This window comes from Anguilla rostrata, chromosome 2, assembly GCF_018555375.3.
Source record: "Anguilla rostrata isolate EN2019 chromosome 2, ASM1855537v3, whole genome shotgun sequence".
Lineage (NCBI taxonomy): Eukaryota > Metazoa > Chordata > Actinopteri > Anguilliformes > Anguillidae > Anguilla > Anguilla rostrata.
This window is the reverse complement of record NC_057934.1, coordinates 63,641,163-63,663,733: the sequence shown is the minus strand read 5'-3', so window position 1 is coordinate 63,663,733 and position 22,571 is coordinate 63,641,163. Positions and strand designations below refer to the sequence as shown.

The following is a 22,571-nucleotide window of genomic DNA, read 5'->3' as shown; positions in this document are numbered from 1 at the left end:
TTTTTCTTCAAAGGCCCAGATGAGAGGCCAGGGGAGGCAGCTTCAGAAGACAGAACTTGCAACCTGAGTGGGATATTGATCTCGGTCCATCTTAAAAAACACCTCAATATCTTCAAACTGCAGCTTCAGCGAGATGATTCAAGTCTACCCTTTCAGCTCAAGCAAAAAGAATCGGTAATTTTAGTGTGTAATGATTTTATTTTTAAAAAAAGCCCTTCCAAAAGGCACCTGTCGATGTTTTTGTCTAAAAAAGAATTCAAGTGTGGATAATGGTCATTACAAATTCTCTGCCATTATCCATTCTCGATTAGATCACCCATAGTGAGATTAGCTCCCCATTAGCCTCAATGTCAGAGTCACGGTCCATCTTCTACCACAGACTAGAAGCACACTGGCATACACTGTCTCAGAGCTCCACCAACACTGACGGCTGAACATTTATCATTGGGCCCCACTTACGCTACATACACTACATCCCACTTCAAGCCCATTTTCTTCTGCACTACACTATCAGTCTCCATCTTCGACCAATCAGGGCACTTACCTTTATGTTCCATCTGCTACTATTGGTTGCGCTATTGATGACTTCCCATCAGCTCTACCCATAAGCCTTTATGTGTGCACTTCTCTCAAGCTGCTCCGGATAAAAGCATCGGCTAAATGGCTAAATGTAGCGTAAACTTTTCCACCCCACGTTTCGCCAGCGCTGGGGTTTTCTAAATGCGTTTGGGGGAGAACAGAGAACACCCCCTGCCTTTCCGATCATATCCTGGTTCCAATAGTGTAAACTTTAGGTTGGGTTTATATAGAGCTCTAGAGTCAAACATGCCACTCAAATGATCTCGTACTGATGAGTAACAGCAATAGATCCGACAGGAGCAAAGCAGGTCAATCTGGGTCCTACATCAGCTTCCAGGCCAGTGATGTAAATAAGTGTTTAGTATACTGTTTGTGTGCTGGCTCATAGTAAATCATGTAAGCGTGTAGAATCTCCAATAAACAGACTCTGACGGTTTGAGTATAACTTGACATGATTCAGGCTCAGGCGCGGGCTACGGGAGTCTAACTTTCTTTTTATTTCATCTATACATTTCCACATCTATTACAGAACCACATATTATAATCGCAAAAAACACAATACGGACCAGGAGTTTCACCTGGATTACGAAATAAAACACAGGACGCTCACTCTTCACAGCCCTACAATGGCAATTCTTCATACAACCACTGTTGCACCACGACGCGGACCGTCTTTCAACGAGGACCGGACCGTCATCAGCTGTGAGGACCTCTCGACAGGTAGCAGCTCCTAACCACACTTCATACAGGTGCGTGTTAGGGGGGGAGGGGCAACGTGAACAAGATTTAAAAATTACACACTCAAGACAGACATGATCATTTAAAAAAATAACAAAAACCAAAAACAAAACAAAGGTGTTTCAGGGATACAAAGTTGGCAGTCTTTTGAAGAACACGGCAGGATATTACACATGCAGTCCACAGCCCTATGTACAAAGAGGATCAGTTTAGAGTCGTGTCAGACTTCAGAAACGGAGGACCGCCAGGCGAGGAGAGACAGCGAGGGGAGGGAAGAGGGGCAGCTGCAGCTTAATCGTCTGACTGATGAAACCCGTCCCGGCCTAAACACTGTGCGTGCATATAAATATATAACTAGCTATATAGTCCTTTGCATGTATGAGTGGGGAGAGGGGAGCTCCATTATGCATCAGAATGCAAAACCATCTTCACGAGTTTCGATGCAAGTCGTATGCATACTAGTAAGTCAAATTCAATTGAGCACAATAAGCGGAAAGAAATTTGATACAATAATACACCTGCATGCACTGGACTTTAAATTAAAGTGCCACTCTATTGTTAGGTGTGAACGCACCCAAGTCTGCAGGAACACGCGGTGAGTCTGTGGCGATTCAGCATGCAGTACTGTACGTGTAATAAACAGGAAAACAGAAGCACCCTGTATATGAGCTCACTGTGTTTCAATACATGGAAAAAAATAAAATAAATACAGTACTTTTTTCTGCAGTTGTGCATATTTTTTTTTGGGGGGGGGGGGGGGATGTAGATCAAGCCAGCAGAAGCTGATTTTTCAAGGCTTTTGAGCGGGGCGTTCTGCAGTTCACGGTTTGGGCTGGGGGGTCGGCGCGGCGGGGGACAGCGGCGGCGACGGGAGGCAGCGTCCGAAGCGTCGGCGGCGTCGGACGAGGGGCTGGGGGGGGCGGACTTGTCCAGTTCGGGCGGCGAGCAGAACTCCTTGATGGTGACGGTGAGGAGGTTCGTGGTCACGTCCGTCACCACCACGTTGGTGCAGCACGGGGCCATCTCCGGGTGCCAGTCGGGGTCCCCCTCACAGGGGCCCCGCGGGTTCTCCAGGGAGAGGAGAGGGGGGTCCGAGGGGCTCTGCAGGGGCAGGGTTTCGGCGCCCTGACAAGCGGGGGGGTCGTCGGTCTGGGCGCCACGGCGACCGCAGCGGCGCCTGGGGTTCCTTTTGACCTCGAGAGGCACCGAGAGATCCAGAATCTCCTCGTCCTCCTCATCCTCAGAAGACGAAGAGGAGGACGTGGACGATGAAGACAGGGAGGGGGAGGACGGCAGGAAGGATCTGGCGGTGGGGGCGGACGCGGCGTTCCGCTTGCACTTCGGAGCTCGGCCGGGCCGAGGCGGGGCCTGGGGGCTGAGTTTGGGAGGGGAGGCGCAGCCTGCGGAGGCCTGCGGGGGCGGGGCCTGGGCGGGGCTGGGCTGGATCTGAGGAGGGGAGGGCGGGCCGCTGTCGGAGCCGCTGGAGCTGGAGGGGGAGGGGGGCGGCTGGTACCGGGGAACAGGCTGTGCTGCGCCCGCGTTTCCGCCCGCTGGGGTAGAGTTACTGTCCCCCCCGGCCTCGCCGCTGCACCCCGTCCCGGAGAGAGCCGGCCCGACGCTGGGCGACACCTGCTGCACCCCGTACGGCTTCCCGTACATGGGGAACCCCGGCATTCTCAAAGGCGGCGGGGGACCCCTGAAAGGCACGTCGCTGAACCTCTTCCCGATGATGCGGTTTCGGGAGGGGATGTTCTGGCGCCCCTGGGCGGCCCGGGCGTGGTGGGACGGCAGGGGGATCCGGCGGTTCCCGCCCCCGTCGATGACCTTCAGGTTGAGTATGATGCGGCCCCTCTTGGCCTCGCGCGGCTTGACCCGGCGGTTCAGGATGGTGACGGTCTCCGAGAAGGGGGAGACGGGGGGGCGGGCGCCGTGGGGCGGGGCCAGGGGGTCGGAGCGTGGCAGGGGCCGCCGGGACATGCGGTGGCAGCGGCGGATGTCCTTCTTCAGTTTGTGGGAGGCGGCTCTGGACTGGAGTTTGGGAGTGGGCAGCGAGGAAGAGGCTGACGTGGAGGAGGAGGGGGAAGGGGCGGAGGAAGGGGAGGGGCTGGAGGGGGTACGCTGGGAGGGGCAGCGGCGGGAGGCGGGGCTTTGTGCGGAGCTCTCTGACGCATGGGCTCGAGCCTGCAGGAGAGGAACACAGAGACCAGAGGACGTAAGGAAGGAGGAAGAAAACAAAAAAAGGCAGTAATGACCATAGAGGACAGACAGGGGGAAGGAATGGAGGGAGGAGTGTGAAAAGAAAGGGATCATTGCAGTGTATAAAAGTTTAGTCGGGAAATAACACAAAGATGGAGATTTTCCATGGTGAGAACGAGCACAATGGAAAAACACGGAATACTGCAAAGAAAAAACACTCATGGAAGAACTGAGAGGCAGAGAGGGGCCAGTTAGAAAAAAATTTACATGAGATGATGATGTAATGACATCCCAAATTTAATGACTTAAAACAAAACACTTGAAATTTACAACATTAAAAAAAAACATTTTTAAAACTTTATCAAAACAGAGCACATACTCACATATGTTTGCCCATACCACCCCATCTAAATTCAACTATCCCCCTTCAGTTCCAAATGATTTACTGTTGGCCAAAAGCCATTATTCTTTGATCTTTCAACAGCACACGTTTTATTTGGCTGGCACACAGAAAGGATCATTTCAGAATCAAACCTTAAGGAGGAAATTTTTGGGTTTAGGTCCTCTTTTCTTTGGCCCATAAAGTTCCCGCTCTCGTTCCCTGGAAAATGAAGGAAAGGAAAATGGCATCAAGCGCATTAATGACCAAAGCACACAGCTCGTACAGAATTCATACTGTGCCAATTTGTGCTTATAAATCATTGAGTACAACACTGCTTGAGAATCAAGATTGAAAAAATAAGATCTACACAGTATCACATCTGCGAACACTTCTGTCAGGCTTTCACTTTCTTAAAGAGATAGTTCAGCCTGTGTTTCTTCTGTAATTAAATTTTTTGCACATATATCAATTGGCCCAGATTGTTATTGGGTGTGACAAAGGTTATTTTAGAAATTTATACAGGTTTCTGTTGACCTTTCGGCTTCACAATGGCTAGCATTGTTGAGTTGAGGGATTTGTGGTATAAAGCAAGAAAATACACTCCAAGCAAAAGCAGCTTGTACAGCAACCTTACGGCTCCCGAGGTTGTATGCATGTATATTACCCAATTATACCGAACAAAACCGCATTTAACATCACTTTCGGTTCAACCGATTTCCTTTGGCACATGCAACCTGAGAACCCTGCGCGCAGTGAAAGAAGTATTGGCACAATTTGAAAACAGACATTTTGTTTATAATTGTAAATAAACACCAAAAAAATGTATCTGTCCGTATGTATACCCTTCTGGAAACACAATGATTTCAGAATCTGCTGTGGAGTTTACTTGAAGTGCAAAAGCTTTCTGGGCCAAATTACACAATTAAAGGGGAAAGGAAAAAAAAGCCAAAGGGAACAATCCTGTTAAGGCAGGGTATAAGACCAGTATAGAAACCTAGTGAAATAGGAGGCATTGCTGTTATCTTACTATTTGTATGTCATTCCTGTTTAAAGAAAACTCGAAGAGAATTTATGGCTTCTGTGTTGCCGAAAGGAGACATCTTGCAAGGGAAAAGAGTAACAATAAATCAATACCTGTGCTGCTGATCGCTAATGAAACACAGAGAGGGGTCTGAGATTACATGGCATTACCTCCCGTGTGTAATACCCTGTCCACTGACATTTAGGGATTAAACTGACAAGAACACAGGCAACTGCAGCACAACAGTCTAAAAAATAGCAATTTAGCAGAAGGAGAAAGACTATTTGAGGGAAACCCTTTCTGCTTTGGGAGCAACAGGTGCCTTTCCTGCAAACACACACTCACACACACACACACACACACATTAAGTGCCCTGCTCTGAAATGCTCTGACAAGAAGCAGAAAAACGGACACCTCCATGGCAGAAATAACACACTGTTCAGAGTGAGGAAAACACAGTCTATGAGACAGAATTTACAGTAACTAAAAAAATAGCTAAAATACAGAAATAAAGAATTCAATGACTATGAACATACTATCAAGATGACCAGAGAATAAATTAATCCTCTGTTGTACTTAAAAAAAGTCATTGTTTTTACTTGTCACTACATCTGAGCAAACACACTATGAAGGTGTGCTTGACATTTACAGCAGGTATCTTCATCAAGAACAACCGCATTTTGTAAATGCTGTCAGACAATGTACTGCACTGCCAGGCCACTTATACTTTACCATTGAGGCATTATACAAATACATAGGGGTTACACATATTATAAAGGCATTGAAATAATATACTATTCAACAGCCATTATGTTATTTTAGTTGAAGTAATAATACGTAATTACTTAACAATGACTTCTGTAGAAAAATAATCTTAAAAACAACAAAGATGCACGAATAAACTGGAGAAACAAACCAACTCAAGGGTCAAACAGTGTTTTAACATTATGGACCCATTACTAAAACGACTCACTTCTGTTCAAATCCTGCAATCAGTCGGCTGTCCAAAATGTTCTCTTCTGGCTCCCACGTGCTGTATCTAATATGAAAGAATTATTTAATTAGAGGGCTCTTTCACATGTAGTAATACCTTCCCAATTTCTCACTTTTCGCCAAATATATAGGAAAATCGTGATTAGAAAATATAGAAACGCGGGGAACTTACTTGATGGCCCATCCTTTCCATTTAACGAGATACTCAATGCTGCCCTGCAATTAAGAAAAGCGTTAGTCACCGATGATGTATTATTGGTTAGCTACAAAATAAAAACACAGAATTGTGTTACACGTTTTCTGAATATGGACAAACCTGGATTTCGTAAATAAGACGTTTTTGAGTTGTGACATTACATTGAGATTCAGTGGCATGGCCGCTCATCAAGACTGGTCTGCATTAAGTGTTCTGGTCACTTTTGTCCGTACTAGTCTGGTGATAACTAACTTCTTTCAGCTTAGGCTGACTGTATGAACCTTCTGTGAGGCTACAAAAACAGATATTTTGAGCAGCTAACGTTATTTTCTTAGCTAATCTAGCTGCTGTGCCTTTCTGTCGTTGGTCCCCATCCCCATTTTACGAGCTCCCCCTACCTTGCCATGATAGCTAATGAGCTACCCAGTAAACACTAAATATGACTAGTCTAGCTAACGTTACCAGGATTTGTGTCCATAGTATGCTAACTAACTAGCAAGTAATCAAGCTAGCTATCCAATACTATAAGCCCTACTTCATTTTTTTCTTTCTTTGGCCGCTGCTAAACTATTATTAGATAGCTAGACGGCTAGCGATTCGGCAACAACTGCCGTCTGACCTAGTCGTTTCCCGTTACAACATGAACCCGCAGTCTATTTGAGGTATTCGCAGCCAAAGTAGGCCACAATGACCCTCATCCCACCGTAGAACCAGTAGTAACGTAGTGGCCATTCACCTTGCGAATGCGACGTTTGAGGATGCATTCCGCGGCGAATACGCGCTCCCCGACCGCAGAGAGCTCCATCTTTTACGACGACACCCCAGGTGAACTACCGTATTTGTAGCGAGCTAGCTAACGTTAGTAGCTGGCGGCCAGTTCAGAGCCCGCATCCAACAAAAGCAACACACAGCCAGAGCAGCAGTGACGTGGGCCGAATAGGCCCCTTTTTGGTCGCCCCTAGCAACGCGCCTGGGATGATGCGCACGGCTCTGTAACTTGCGACGCAATACCAGAGATACCTCTCGTTGGGAAGATGGTTTTGGGTTTTTAAGCTTGCTTCAAATACAAGCAACATACGGTAACATATGTTTTATATAAATATCACATGCGTAGAAGGTGGTAGAGACAAAGCGAAAGAAAACTTGAAAAAATCTTCGTTTAACACGGCATAGCCACTAAGCCCAGAAAGCTGGCGGTGTCCTTCGTCCTTCGTTAAAAAAACAACGGAAAATTGAAAGGGGTACTATAAGGGGTGGAAAACAGATGTATGTTGCATGTAGGCTACATTGTTTTATTTTATATTGCATTAATGGAAGAAACTGACTACCAAATTAAGGCCTGGTGAACAACGGGAGACTGGCCAACAGCTGGATTAGTGAATGCAATTAATAAAGGGGTTTTACATATTAAATTTAAAACATTTTTTAATACCTATAATTAATGATTTATACTGTAAGACGAAGGATATTCCACATGCTGTCAAGTCGAACAAATTCCGTAATGGTCATCTGTCGTTTTCATGCTCAGCATCTTCACAGTCTATGCTAAAATAATTCTTTATGACACACACCTTCGACGCCTGCTCAACGAAACCCCACACTGCGTGAACTTGAGAACTTGCGCTTAAAGGGTGTGCCATGAAATTGAACGCAATTATGGAATACTGAAGGTCCTAAAAACGGAGCATACGGCTTGTTTTATTTAGCCTATCAGTTCGGCTGTTGATTTTGTGGCCACGCAGTATTGCTTGTGCATACACATACAATTATCGAACATCCCGTAACACCACTCGCTACAATCCATGACAACGTAAGTGTCATTCAGTTCTGTCACCATTGTTTTGCTTAAAAGCCCTCCCTCCGGACTCAGCGTCTACGTGATTGGTCTAGAACTATGGACAAGTTAACTATACCTCCCTCTTATTGGTGTACCTCGAAGCCTGTGTATCTGTTATCGTGATTGGTTGCAGTCACCCGGCTGTTGATGCGCTGTCAAAAAGCAAAGAGTCACAATTCAGTGGGAGAGAGATAGAGCGAGAAGGTAAGGCTTTGCGAGTCAATCCAGTACTAAATGCGATTAGCTAGCCAGCGAGCGTGAAGTTTTACAGGTGATACAAATATCGTGCGCACAAGTGACAAATATTTATCATAGTGATTTACAGAGATGCAAGTCCTGTGTAGCTACTTGTCATAGTGAATGTTTACATTTCCATATAAATTCAAGAGAATCTCGTGAATCGAACTTCCTGTTTGGCATAGATGTGTTTTAAATCAGTAGACCGCTCGCAGCAATGTCTCTTTTCTGTGCCGATGTGCGTAGCTCTGTTGGACATTTAGTTTCACTTTCTATTGATTCAGCCGGTCAAGCATTTTTTTTTACTCGTCGATCTATTTCGACGTCACCAAATCAAGAAAGATTCTTAATCTAAATTTCACATATGACTGGATTTGTTTATAAGTGGTTATGCAGAGCTGTGCACTTAAAATATATTTGCGAATAGCGCCCCATCAAAAAATGCTTTTGATTTGAGTAATTAGTAACTTCATACGTAATGAAAAACTTCATCGATAGGCTTAGTCCACATAATCTTACTGAACTTTGAACGCATAATACTTTTTTGAATCAACACAGTCTCAAAGATGTGTGTTGCAAAGAAAGATCCAGTTTTCTTCCCCACATCTTCAAATTGTGGAAATGAAAAAATGCTTAATCTGCACTTTACCTTGCTATAATGAGTTCAAGCGGTGGATACATTTAAATAGGCATATGTCTAATTTTCTAACTGTCTCGCTTATCTCCTCTTTATGATTAAATCAACATCTGTTATCATGTAGTGACTGACATAAATAGACAAATACTAACTTGTTTAATCTGTTATCAGTGGTAGACCTTTTGTCCAGATCATCCAGTATGCTCTGTATGTAAAGCCCTAAATGCATATCCCCATTCTTTATCTCTTTTATTTTCTTTGGCAGGTTTCCTTGTATCGAATCATTCTCCTGCCTCTTTCGCAGTTTCACTCTTCTCTTTATTTACGTTTGACCAGGTCATCATGCAGTTTTTGGGGCGATTTGTGTCCAACCTCTTCTCGAACCCGTACCGGGTGAAGGAGGTGCAGCTCTCAGAGTACAGCTCTGGGGGTAAAGTGCGACAGAGGGAGGAGGGCCGGATGGTGCTGTACAGAAACCCTCCCAGCCAGTCCTGGGACTGTGTGCTGCTGTGCCCCGAAACCCCCAGCATTGCACTGAGGTGAGTGACGAAGGAAGGAGCGGACGCAGTCAGCAGTCCTGTTCCAGGGGTGTGCGATGTCCAGTGTGAACGCGCTGATGTGGTCAGCAGTCCTGTTCCAGGGGTGTGCGATGTCCAGTGTGAACGCGCTGATGTGGTCAGCGTTCCTGTTCCAGGGGTGTGCGATGTCCAGTGTGAACGCGCTGATGTGGTCAGCGTTCCTGTTCCAGGGGTGTGCAATGTCCAGTGTGAATGCGCTGATGTGGTCAGCGGTCCTGTTCCAGGGGTGTGCAATGTCCAGTGTGAACGCGCTGATGTGGTCAGCAGTCCTGTTCCAGGGGTGTGCGATGTCCAGTGTGAACGCGCTGATGTGGTCAGCGTTCCTGTTCCAGGGGTGTGCAATGTCCAGTGTGAACGCGCTGATGTGGTCAGCGTTCCTGTTTGTCATCTCAAGAATATCCTTTTGCATTGCATTGTGTTATGAAGAGTTAAAATGCAGACTTTATGTCTTGTACATGACTGCTAGCATATCTGGTGGGGCCTGGAACTATTTTGATGACATTAGCAGCACTAAGTCTACCCTTTCTTTCAACTGGGGATCCAGACCATAGTAGTTCTCCATTTTTGGAAGTGAACATGTCAGTTCTTGGTGGTTGAGAGATGTCAGGGAGGTTTCTTGGCGGTTGAGAGATGACAGGAGGGTTTATTGGTGGTTGAGAGATGACAGGAAGGTTTCTTGGTGGTTGAGAGATGACAGGACGATTTATTGGTGGTTGAGAAACAAAAGGAGGGTCAGAATGTGGTATCTCAAAGGCTTCATTCTCATCATCAGAGGAGGATGCCACATAGTCAGGGTCCTCCTCAACATTATCCTCAGTCTCAGACATATCCTCATCTAAATCACTTTCACCCTTCAAGATCTGTGACAGAATCTCAGTGGCAGAAAATATACGCCTCTGTCTGGTGGTCATCTTTTGTTGAGGCACAAATGCAGAGAGAAATGGTTTAGAGGGCTGTGTGTGCAGCCCTTATTTTGTGAGAATGATCAGAGATTTCTCCTCACACACATGCATGTTCTCTCTCTCTGCCATGTTTTCCCCATAAAGTTGGGAAAAATCATGAAATATCTAGTTGAAAAAAGTATGGTAACCATATTTTTAGATACAGTAAACATTGAATGGGGTCAAATTGACCCCAAACATAAGAGGGTTAACTTTATTATGTGATGTTACTTTACCTGCTATTTGTTGTCTTGTAAAAAAAAAAAAAAAAAAAAGCCCATCAGCATATCAGTGTGTGACTGTCCTGTTTTTCTTCCAGATTATTCCAGGTGCCCTCTGAGGAAGACGCTCTGAACTGGTTCCCTCAGTACGCCCTCAAACTCCGCCCATTCTACGAGACCGCCCGCCCCCAGCTCAAAGCCGAGACGCTGCAGACGCTTGCGGACTGCCTGCGCAATCATCCGGACTGGAGCTCTGCGCACATCGCCGTGGAAACGGGCCTGAGGGACTGCCTGAAGCACAACTACGTCCTGAGGTCAGGCCCAGAGGAGGAGGAGAAGGAGAGTGGAGTGGGGGGGGGGGGGGATTTCAGCAAAGAGATGGGATGGACATCTTGTGAATTTGGGGAGCCGGGAATGATGGGTATTTGACAGTTTCTAGGGGGACTGTAACCATGTTTCCCCTATGGTTTGAGATCATGAGTGGCATGTGGGAGGCGATAGAGAGCGACGGGGCCAGATCAGTAGCGCTAACTGTCCCCAGACCCCTGACGTGCACCCCGTGTCACTCCCTCCCCCTCCTCCCTTCAGCCAGGTCAACAGCCGGGACGGGGCCGGGCAGACCCCCCTGCACCTGGCCTGCGAGCGGGGGGACTTGGCCTGCGTTCGGGAGCTGCTGCTGCACTGCCAGGCGCACACGGACGTTAGGGACCGCAACGGCGACACGCCCATGCACTGTGCTGCCAAACAGGACTCCGCCACCATCATCCAGGTCAGTGAGGCGCGGCGCCTCGCCCTTACAGGGCAAACACACTGAGCGTCGCCACGGCGTCCCGCCAAGACCGGCAGAATGTCAGGCAGCTCGATGCAAACGGGTTACCGCGCCCGACTCCGGGCGCTACGCGGTTTTTAAACGGCAGTTGCAGTTCCAAGCGCCCGCAGCGGCGAGGGGAATTGTTCCCGTGCGCGGTCAGGACTCTGGAGAGCGTAGGCGGGGTGCTTTACACGCCCGCTGAATTTTTAATGTCTAAAGAACGACACAAGACTTGCAGGGCTGCATTCCTGAAGGAGCTCAGCTATACGACTGGCAAGCATCCTCACTGCTAAAAAAAAATCTGAAAGAGCATTCCTTTGTTATTAAGTAATTGTCAATAAAAATGGCGTACAATACTAAGCTTTCATTTTCCATCGCACCCCTCCAGGCACTGTGTTCCCGCCCCTGCGCTGGTGTGAATGAACTGAACGTTGCCGGGGAGACGCCGGTGCACGTGGCCTGTCGACTCGGGAAGGCGGAGTCACTGAAGGCACTGATTGGAGGTGGCGCCAAGTGTGATGTCACTGGAGGGCAGGGTTACGCCATCCACTCTGCTATGAAGTACAGTGAGAAGGGGTGAGCTACTGGCCTCATTACCGCCCCCTGCAGTCAGTATGTAGACAGCTGTATTGAGGCCTCTGCTGCTTGGTAATGTTGCAGGCATGTTTTTTTTCTGAAATGATTGGATTTATTGTTGTTTTTACACTAGTTTCTGTCATTAACACAGGTTCTTATGCTGTCTGGTTGTCACATGTAGGGATAAAACAAGTCATATGCTTGTTGTAATCTTATAGGAGTCTTCTCTGTTGATCGCCAAAGATTAGACTAAAGGCTATTTGTCTCAGTGCTTCTGCGTGGTCACTGGTATTTCCCCTAACGTAATCCCGCCCCCTCCTGCATTGACCTCATAGCTGCGCAGAGGCCATTCTGACTGCGGAGCCTGCGCAGCTGCAGGCAGAGGACGGTAGGTATGGAGGAACCCCATTGCACTGGGCCAAGACCGCAGAGGTGAGCCATCCTCACTGCGTACCGCATGGGCCTTTGAGAGAGACACGCCTCCTCTTTCATAGCACTGCTTGCTGCTGTGTGATGTCATAATCACATGACTCAAAGTGGAGATGAGCACTAGCTTGGGACTGTCTTTACCTATATGAAATACCAAGTACCATGCTGTGTAAGTCATTCCTTTGAGGTGCTGTGAGAAAATGGTAGACTTAAACAGCTAATGGGTTCATCCCTTCCATTATTACAATGAGACTACTGAGCTTGCTATCAGGCTGCTGTATTTATGATTTATTAATGTAGCACTGTGAATTTGTTTAACAGATACCTTTAATCGAGGCAACCTGTATAGCTTGCATTGTTTTTTTTAAACATTATTCAGTTATGCAGCTGCATGTTTACTGCAGCAGGTGAAATTCCTCGCTCAAAGGTTCAACAGAAGTGCGCCCCCAACCCCCCCCCAGACTGCAACCTCCTTGTTAGTTTAGCGTCCCCAACCCCGGGACCACACCGCTGGCCTGTGTAAGGCCGTATGACCGATGCCTGTGTAGCAGGACAGGCTCTGGTCATGCAGTGTGACCTCATCCAGCCCCTCTCTCCCGGTGCAGATGGCTAAAATGCTGCTGGAGAGGGGCTGCTCCGTGAACTACCTGAGCAAAACCGGGGAGAGCCCGCTTCACATTCTGACCAAGAGGGGGCGCTTCGAGGCCGCCATGGTGCTGCTCACGAACGGGGCCGACCCCAACCTCCGCGGCCAGGACGGGAACACGGCTCTGCACCTCGCCATGAAGGCACAGTATCCAAATTACCTGATCTTATATGCGCCGCGTAAATACGCTGTTTTGGCCTTTCCCTGTTTTCCCTTTTGCGAGACTCCGCCCCCTCCTGTCACAGGCTTGTTGTGTTGACTGAGCTCCTAGAATCTCTTTTTTTTTTGTATCAAACAGTCCTCTGTTCCTGTGAAAACTCAGAGCTTTGACTGACCCCCCCCTCCCCTCTGCTTCACAGATGGATCACATGGAGCTGATAAAGGCTTTCATTGTCTTCGGGGCCGATGTGGAAATCCCCAATGACCTGGGGGAGACCCCTGGACTGATCGCCGCACGGACCAGCAAAGGTGACCGCGCCGAATTTCAGGGGGAAATAAACGAACAAATAACAGATGAGGAGTGTTATTTAAATTTAAATTTCAGCAGATGAGGCACTGGTGAAATTTTAACAGAATTCCTCACTCCATGCCATAGCTCCCGAACATGCAATAAAAATTTACAGATGTGTTTATGTTTAAAACAGCTAGTTATTAGGGAGTGCATGAAGCATATTATTTATGTATATTTGTCTATTTACCTCTTATAGCTTGTGACAGTACCTGTCAAAATTAATGGAAGTTGACTGCAAGAGTGTCAATGTGTGTGCGTGTGTTTGTGTGTTTGAGAGTAAGTGCGTAAGTACGTTAATATACAGTACATTTATATTGCAGTGGAATTGCGTTCATAGACATGGTCTTGTGTTTTATCGAACTGAGTGTGAAGAGAGGTAAAATAATACCACCCACTGAATCCTCGGCGGACAGCTCGACCCTGGGGGTTTGGAACAAGGGCGCTATATCAACCACACTTAGGAAATCCAGTCCCTATTGCCGCACTGTTATTGGTGGAAAGATGAGCTGTAAGAGTTTGTGATAATTAGGTGGTAATGTAGCATCATATGAGCTAAAGACTGGGCCAGTGAGTAGCACTTCAAACTGGAAGAGTGCCAGTGCACACTCTCAAGCGTGTGTTTATTTACATATTAGATTGAAGTGTTTGCATGAGCAAACCAAGGTTTTGTGGGAATTGGCATTTAACATGTTTACACAAATGAAACATTTGATGTAAATGGTAAATGAACTGCATTTATATAGCGCTTTTATCCAAAGCGCTTTACAATTGATGCCTCTCATTCGCCAGAGCAGTTAGGGGTTAGGGGTTAGGTGTCTTGCTCAAGGACACTTCGACATGCCCAGGGCGGGGTTTGAACCGGCAACCCTCCGACTGCCAGACAATCGGTCTTACCTCCTGAGCTATGTCGCCCCATATGTAAGAAATGCTGACTGCACGACTCCATCTTACATCTGTGGGATGCCTGCGTTTCTGTGCGGTGCATGCACAGATGCTTTCCCCCTGTGTGTCGGTTCACTGGTGGCTTCTATAGCAGACCTTCTATCATGGCAGCAGTGTGTAATAGTGCAGTAACCACTAAGTAAGTGAAAATCACACATGCCCTTAAATACTAAACACAATTTGTGTTATGCTTTTCACAAAAAAGCATGTGTGTATACAGTACGTGTGTGAGTCTCTCTAAGAGCATGCTGTGAGTGCATGTGCATGTATGTGTGTGTGTGTGTGTGTGTGTGTGAGCCTCTCTAAGTGCATGCTGTCTGTGCAGGAGTGTGTGTACGTGTGTGAGCCTCCCTAAGTGCATGCCGTGACTGCATGTGTGTGTGTGTGTGTGTGTGTGTGTGTGTGTATACGTGTGTCAGCCTCTCTAAGTGCATGTTGTGAGTGCATGTTCCTAACCCCAGGCTTGTGTTTGAAGGCCCCAACAGAAAGGTTCTGCTCAACATGCTGTGTAGTGTAGGAGTGGAGCGGTGTCATCCCCCCTCCCCCGACACCCCTCCCCCGATCACCAAGAGACCACCTCAGCCGGGCATAGGTAACACCCCATTCCACTGCTCCCCCCATTTTTCTGTCCAGCTCCTCTCCGGCCATCCGCTCCCTCTGTCTCCTCCCTCACCGTTTCTCCCTCCTCCCTCCCTCCCTCCCACCGGTGTCACGCATTGGCTGGTGGCTTTCGTTCCGTCTCAAATCTTAATTTGTAGTTTTTAAAAAAACATTTTATGAATCCCTCGTTGTGCCTTTTTCCATGTGACAAATACAGCGTGCGGCAGGCCATTCCTCTCTCTCCAAGATGCTAAGACGCTGACGCATGGATTTGTTTTTAGTCACCTAGATTATTGTAATGCACTCTTGATTGGTCTGCCAAAGGAGATGATTGGTAAAATACAGCTTGCACAAAATGCTGATGCCAGAATTTTAACGAAAACAAGGGTATCTGAACACGTCGCTCCTGTTCTGGCCTCCTTGCACTGGCTACCCGTGTCTTTTAGGATTGATTTTTAAAGACCTTTTACTGGTTTACGCAGCTCTTAATGGCTCAGCTCCATCATGCGTTTCTGATTGCCGGTCAGCATGCAGTTTGTTCTGAGCCGAACAGCTGGATCATCAGCTGCTGGTTTGCTTAATGCTCCAGGAATGAGACTTAAGAAATCAGGTGAATCAGCATTACCAACTGCTGCTGTACTACTGTTTTAAGCAGCAGCTCATGACATTTTCTAAATCTTCCGTTCAACTAGCTTTCTTTTTTATAATGATTTTTAGTTTTTTATAATAATTTTTTTTACTCTTTGGTTTTAATGATATATGCTTTTATTTTATTTTGTCTGAATGTATGCAGCATTTTAATGTATGAAAGTATATGAAATATTATTATTATTATTATTATTATTATTATTATAATAATAATAATAATAAGTGGAATTTAAAAACTTGCGGGGACCTGCTAATCCTAGATTGACGTTTCCCATCCTCCACCACTTCCATTCTTTTAGTCAGTGTTACTCCACTTCATTACCTGTACTCCCCCAGCCCTGCCCGTTCCTGCCCCACACCACCCCCACCCACACCGGTCCCACTGCTCTGGCCTAAACCTGGCTTATCCCAAATTCCCAAATTTGCAGTCATTCTTCCCTCCCTCTTTTCAACCTGGACCTGTCTCTCTTTAGACATCCTTAAGATAACCTTGGGGGGGAAAAAAGTAAAGGGGATGGGTCTTTGGGGTTTATGTAGGCTTGTATTAGCCTGTTCTCATTCTTACCCTTTTGCTGTATTGTTTTCTGAGGGGCAAAACACATAGTGGTCTGGGTTAGCACGGTAAAAGGCAGCATGCTGGTTTGATACTCACAAATAAAATTGAATGCATTCAGTGTGCGTCCGTTAATACATAGTTACACAGTTAAAACTCAAGGCAGCATGGGGAAAGTATAGTCATTTTATACAGTACAGTAGAATATTTAACATTGTAGTACAGATTACAGCATTATTGAAATGCATATTCATTGATGCTCATAAAAGTACAGTGTTGTGCTATGCCATTACTTTTTCTCATGATTGGGTGCAGCTCAAATCAGACTCATTCCATTGGTTTAATTCCTCTCTTCTCTGATTGGCTGGCAGGATTTGAGGACATCATACATGTGGCAGCCACAGTTGGGGCTATAGCTCATGGCAAAGCAGAGGTGGATGGTTTCAACAGTGGACGCAGGAAGTATGTGTCAATCAGTTTTCAAACAGCAATGGCCTTTATGATTCATTAAGTGGAGGACTGAACAAAGAGAGCCTTATTTCCCAGAATTCATTGTACCTGCTTGAACTGTACTGCATCTACTGTTGTTCTGTTGAAGTTTGCAGTCATGTGATTTTACATAGTTCTAATCCAGATCTGCTTAATAGCATTGCAGGAGCGCTGCTCTTATGAATGCACATACTGTAACCACACAGTATAATGAGGCATCTGAACCTTTGTAGAGTCAAAAGAGCAGCCATCTCTCTCTGTCTCTTTGTCTCTGAGTGCAGTATGTCTGTCCTTTTTCTTGGCGTTGTAACTGTTCTGCACCACATCATACCACATCCTGCTCGTCTTGTCTGTCTGTCTGTGCAGGACGGACAGGCTGCTTTGTCTGGACGGGGGAGGCATTAAGGGCCTGATTCTGATCCAGATGTTGATTGCCCTGGAGCGACAGGCCGGCCGGCCGGCGAGAGAGCTCTTTGACTGGGTCTCTGGCACCAGCACAGGGGGCATCCTGGCTCTGGCCATAGTGCACGGTGAGACTACATGCAGGCCCGCGGTTCTGTGCTCAACACCCTCATTTTCCCATCCTGTAAAGTCCATTCGTTTATCACGTGGAGAATTAAACGTGTTTCTCGTTCTGACGGCTGTGCAGTTAATGAGTGACAGCTGTGGCTGACTCTGGTTTTTGGCGGGCCGCTGCTGTAAGGATTGCAGGACTGTGGTCACGTGACCGGGCCTTTTCTTGGTCTTGGTCTCTGACCTGCACAGGTAAATCCATGGAGTACCTGCGCTGTCTGTACTTCCGGATGAAGGAGCAGGTGTTCCGAGGGTCCCGCCCCTACGAGTCTGCCCCCTTGGAAGATTTCCTGAAGAAGGAGTTTGGGGAGAACACCAAAATGGCCGATGTCCAGCACCCCAGGTACCAGCATACAGTATGATAACAGCAGACGGTCCTGGTCTGTATATCTGGTGTGTGTGTGTGTGTGTGTGTGTGTATGTGCGCGTGTACGCGCACCTCTCAGTGTGTGGTTATTTTTTCAACTGTACTTTCCACTCTGTTTCTGTATCTGATGTGTGGGGTGTATATTGTATGATGCCTGTTTGCCTCATAACTCTGTTATTAATATCTCTCTCTCTTTTCTTTGTACTGCACAGGGTCATGGTGACTAGTGTCCTTGCAGACAGACATCCGGGAGAGCTGCACCTTTTCCGAAACTACGATCCCCCCGTTCTCACCCGGGACCCCCCGTATGCCTCCACTGCCACGTTCCAGCCCCTGACCATTCCCCAAGGTAACACTGGCCCTTCTCTCTGTCTCTCTCTCTCTCATCCCCTCTCACCCTCTGTCTCTCTCTCTCCCTCTCTCCCTATCTCACCCTCTGTCTCTCTCTCTCTCTCATCCCTTCTCACTCTGTCTCTCTCTCTCCCTCTCTCCCTCTCTCACCCTCTGTCTCTCTCTCTGTCTCTCTCTCTCTCTCTCTCTCTCATCCCCTCTCATCCTCTGTCTCTCTCTCTCCCTCTCTCCCTATCTCACCCTCTGTCTCTCTCTCTGTCTCTCTCTCTCTCTCATCCCCTCTCATCCTCTGTCTCTCTCTCTCCCTCTCTCCCTATCTCACCCTCTGTCTCTCTCTCTGTCTCTCTCTCATCCCCTCTCTCCCTCTCTCCTATCTCCTCTGTCTCCTCTCTCTGTCTCTCTCTCTCTCTCGCTATCTCACTGCCTCTCCCCCCTTCTCTCTGTGAAGTGTCCCAGCCTTCCACTGGTCTGTCACTTTCCTGCTACTTGCTTAAAGCATGTGTGTGTGTGTGTGTGTGTGTCTGTAAAAATGGTTGTACTTATGTGCACAGCTCTGTGTACCAGTTTCAGTGCTGTTTTTCAGGATGGGAGGATGAGGATGTGTTGATAGTGGGCTATTCACTGGAACCTCCCAAAAAGCGTAGGAAGGTGACAGATGAAGGTGATTAGTGTGAGCGTGAGCGTGTGTGTGTATGTGTGCGTGTGCGTGTACACTTATGTGTGTGTGTGCATGACAATAATGGGGTATGTGAAGTGTGTGGCAAGATAAAATGTACAGAAATAGTCACAGTGAATGAGAACAGCACAGAGAGGTCTGGTGATCAGTCACTGTGAATGAGAACAGCACAGAGACACCTGGTGATCAGTCACTGTGAATGAGAACAGCACAGAGAGGCCTGGTGATCAGTCACTGTGAATGAGAACTACACAGAAAGGTCTAGTGATCATTCACTGTGAATGAGAACTGCACAGAGAGGCCTGGTGATCAGTCACTGTGAATGAGAACAGCACTGAGAGGCCTGGTGATCAGTCACTGTGAATGAGAACAGCACAGAGAGGCCTGGTGATCAGTCACTGTGAATGAGAACTACACAGAAAGGTCTAGTGATCATTCACTGTGAATGAGAACTGCACAGAGAGGCCTGGTGATCAGTCACTGTGAATGAGAACAGCACAGGGAGCCCATCAGTCACTGTGAATGAGAACTACACAGAAAGGTCTAGTGATCATTCACTGTGAATGAGAACAGCACAGAGAGGCCTGGTGATCAGTCACTGTGAATGAGAACATCACAGAAAAGCCTGGTGATCAGTCACTGTGAATGAGAACAGCTGCTCTTTACTGCACCTTACAGAGCCCTGTGAAACAGGGATCGCCGCTCACACCAGTTTAGCTGACAACGCTCTCACACTCAGCTGCCAAACACAATTTCCTAATCTTATCTTCTCCCCATTTTCCTCCCTTCCTCAAGATCAAGATCAAGATCTAAACTCAGACAGTAAAGTTATCATAACACACATTTACCCTTTGCACTGGCCTCTGTATTCTGAGGGGTTTCCTGTTGTCCTCCTCCTCCCTCAGAGCAGTGCGTCTGGCGTGCAGCCCGGTCCAGCGGCGCCGCCCCCACCTACTTCCGACCAATGGGCCGCTTCCTGGACGGGGGGCTGTTGGCCAACAACCCAACCCTGGACGCCATGGCAGAGATTCACCAGTACAACAAGGGCCTGAGAGCTCAGGTCTGCCCCCGCCTGGCCTTCCACTGTTACTGCACAGGGACCGCCAAAATCGGTGGCTGTTATATGCTGTAAATGTAGGAACATCTGACTGTTTCCCTCTCTCTCTCTCTCTCTCTGTTTCTTCTTCAGTTGTGGCCAGTGCACATTTGTTGTTTTCCCTCTGCACACAGACACTTTAGACACATTGAAGTTTGTCTCAGTGACTTTGGGAGCAGTTTCATTGTGCCCGGTCCGTCCTTATGTCTGTCTGTCTGTCTGTCTGTCTCTCAGGGCAGGGGAGCGGAGGTCCAGCGCCTGGGTGTGGTGGTCTCCCTGGGCACAGGGAAGCCCCCCCAGGTGGCCGTGAGCTCGGTGGACGTCTTCCGCCCAACCAATCCGCTGGAGCTGGCAAAGTCCTTTGTGGGCGCCAAAGAGCTGGGGAAGATGCTGGTGGACTGTGTGAGTGTGCTGTCATTGTCCTGCTGTGTGTGTGCGCTGTCATTGTCCTGCTGTGTGTGTGTGCTGTCATTGTCCTGCTGTGTGTGTGCTGTCATTGTCCTGCTGTGTGTGTGTGCTGTCATTGTCCTGCTGTGTGTGTGCTGTCATTGTCCTGCTGTGTGTGTGCTGTCATTGTCCTGCTGTGTGTTTGCTGTCATTGTCCTGCAGTGTACAGAGCTGTGTCTGTGCTCTCAGTGACTGTGCACAGTGCTAAGTGCTGCTGTGGACTGACTGTGGTGTCAGTACTGCAGTGTGCAGAAAGCTGTATGTGCTGTCAGTGATCTGCTGTGGGCTGACTGAGGTGTCGGTGAGCTGTTGAATAGAGAATCCAGCATGTGCTCTCAGTCTGCGACTCTGTGCTGATGTGTTTACAGTGTATCACACTGCTTGCTGTGTCACTGTCACTGTGAGTATGCTGTGTCTGCATAGCCCTGAGGAAACCTGTCTCCCTGACCTAACCTCTCTTCCTCTCCTTTTCTCCGCTCCTCCTCCTCTCTTTCTCTCTCAGTGCACTGACTCTGACGGCTGTGCAGTGGACCGGGCCAGGTCCTGGTGTGAGATGGCAGATATCAGCTACCACAGGTCAGTCCCCGGCGAACGCAACAGACGGCCGTACAGCAGGCTCATCTGTAATGGTCAACATGATCCACCGTCATACCCTCTCTCAGTAGTGTTCCTTTTGTGTGTCTCTAAATTTAAATGTGTCTTTTCTCCCTCAGTGATTCAGCCCCATGGTAGCTTTACTGGTAATACTTTGTGTATTTCAGCCAATGAGTTTATAGGGCACTGACCTCTCTTCGAGGAACTATAATGGTCTTCCTGATAAAAATGATTTTACATAGTTGTAATCCAGATCTGCTTAATAGCATTGCAGGAGTAGAGCTTTTACGATGCGAAGAATGCAAATACTAGAACCACTCAGTACAATCAGGGATCTGTTTCTGTAGAGTAAAAAGCACTCCTCTCTCTCTCTCCCCCTCCTTCACCCCTCCTCTCTCTCTCCGTCCTCCCCCTCTCTCTCTTTCTCTCTCCCTCCCTCCATTCTCCCCCTCCTCCCCTCCCTCTCTCTACCCTTCTTCTCTCCTCTGTCCTTTATCCAACTCTCTCCTCTCCCTCTCCTTCCCCCTCTCTCTCTCCTCTCTCTCTCCTTCCCCCCCTCTCTCTCTCTCTCTCTCTCTCTCTCTCTCTCTCTCTCTCCCTCCCTCCCTCCCCCCCTCCCCGTCCTCCCTCAGGCTGAGTCCCCAGCTGTCGACGGAGGTGATGCTGGACGAGGTGAGCGACGCGGTTCTGGTCAACATGCTGTGGGAGACCCAGATGTACCTGTACAAGCAGCGGGAGCAGATCCAGGCCCTGGCACAGCAGCTGCTGCAGGGCTGACGGACGGAGGGACGGACGGACGTACAGACAGACGCACGCACGGACGGACGGACGGACGTACAGACAGACGCATGCACGCACTGACGGACGGACGTACAGACAGACGCATGTTTGGACGGATGAATGTACAGACGGACGCATGCACGGACGGACGGACGGACGGACAGACAGAGGGGGAGGAAAAGGAGAGGGAGAGGCACGCAAGCAGAAGGGGGGTGGGGGGGGGACAGACAGCTACAGAACACAGACGTGATTCATTTGGAGCAGTATAATGGTACAAACGATACAGTTTACATCGCTGTCCGGAAGCGAAGAGACAGACGTGCACATTGAAAACGTACGTTGTCGACGTCCCTCTGTCCTCCGTGCGGGTGGATGATGGGGACTTGCTAACAGTGTATACACCTTTTATCGTATTTACCTAACTCCTCTGTTTACAATTGCACTGGGAAGTAGGAAACCGAGAAGAGACTGGTCGTCTGGCGGAGATTTTTGGGAGTATGCACGTAGGTCAAAGGTGAAATGGCTCAAACCCTCGAACTAATGACGTCTTCCCACCACATCTCGGTGGCACACATCAGTCTTTCTCACAAGGTTGCCCTGATACTTGAGTTACCATGACAGTGATGACAAGCTGTTACAGTTGTATGTACAAATAATTTAACATTGATAAATCTGTTAATAACACATCGTAAACACACAGGCTGCTTTTGTACTCCCTATAAGTGTATAATCCAGAAACATCATTTTTTTGCTGTTTTGGGGTGAATACATGTGTCGTTTTAGTTTCGTAAAATTAAGAAAAACCACTTAAGCTTTGATACAATGTGTTCTGGAAATACTATTTTTTTTTATTGTTTTAGTTGTGCTGCTGTAATGAAGTGAATAATAAATTACTATATACATTAAATATGTATGTGAAATCAAAA

At 47.7% G+C, this 22,571-nt stretch overlaps 2 protein-coding genes across 4 annotated transcripts; one reads left to right on the top strand and one right to left on the bottom strand.

Moving 5' to 3' along the window:
- Nucleotides 1–1,053: 1,053 nt before the first annotated feature.
- cbx6a (chromobox homolog 6a) lies at nucleotides 1,054–7,114 on the bottom strand. The gene is made up of 5 exons (XM_064323773.1): nucleotides 6,842–7,114; nucleotides 6,082–6,125; nucleotides 5,890–5,955; nucleotides 4,048–4,114; nucleotides 1,054–3,498 (listed from the first exon to the last, which is right to left on the bottom strand). The coding sequence occupies exons 1-5, from the start codon at nucleotides 6,908–6,910 to the stop codon at nucleotides 1,876–1,878; spliced, it is 1,869 nt and encodes a 622-aa protein (XP_064179843.1). The 5' UTR covers nucleotides 6,911–7,114; the 3' UTR covers nucleotides 1,054–1,875.
- Nucleotides 7,115–7,997: 883 nt separating this feature from the next.
- pla2g6 (phospholipase A2, group VI (cytosolic, calcium-independent)) lies at nucleotides 7,998–22,571 on the top strand. 3 transcript variants are annotated; one of them, XM_064323770.1, is made up of 18 exons: nucleotides 7,998–8,146; nucleotides 9,153–9,355; nucleotides 10,655–10,870; nucleotides 11,145–11,325; nucleotides 11,756–11,943; nucleotides 12,279–12,375; nucleotides 12,978–13,160; nucleotides 13,378–13,486; nucleotides 14,947–15,063; nucleotides 16,644–16,734; nucleotides 17,128–17,291; nucleotides 17,527–17,677; nucleotides 17,914–18,050; nucleotides 18,636–18,713; nucleotides 19,634–19,788; nucleotides 20,059–20,226; nucleotides 20,774–20,847; nucleotides 21,498–22,571. In XM_064323770.1, the coding sequence occupies exons 2-18, from the start codon at nucleotides 9,159–9,161 to the stop codon at nucleotides 21,640–21,642; spliced, it is 2,451 nt and encodes an 816-aa protein (XP_064179840.1). In that variant the 5' UTR covers nucleotides 7,998–8,146; nucleotides 9,153–9,158; the 3' UTR covers nucleotides 21,643–22,571. The 3 variants fall into 3 exon arrangements, with proteins under 3 accessions (XP_064179840.1, XP_064179842.1, XP_064179841.1); XM_064323772.1 differs by lacking the exon at nucleotides 14,947–15,063; XM_064323771.1 differs by lacking the exon at nucleotides 18,636–18,713 and having other exon boundaries at nucleotides 7,999–8,146.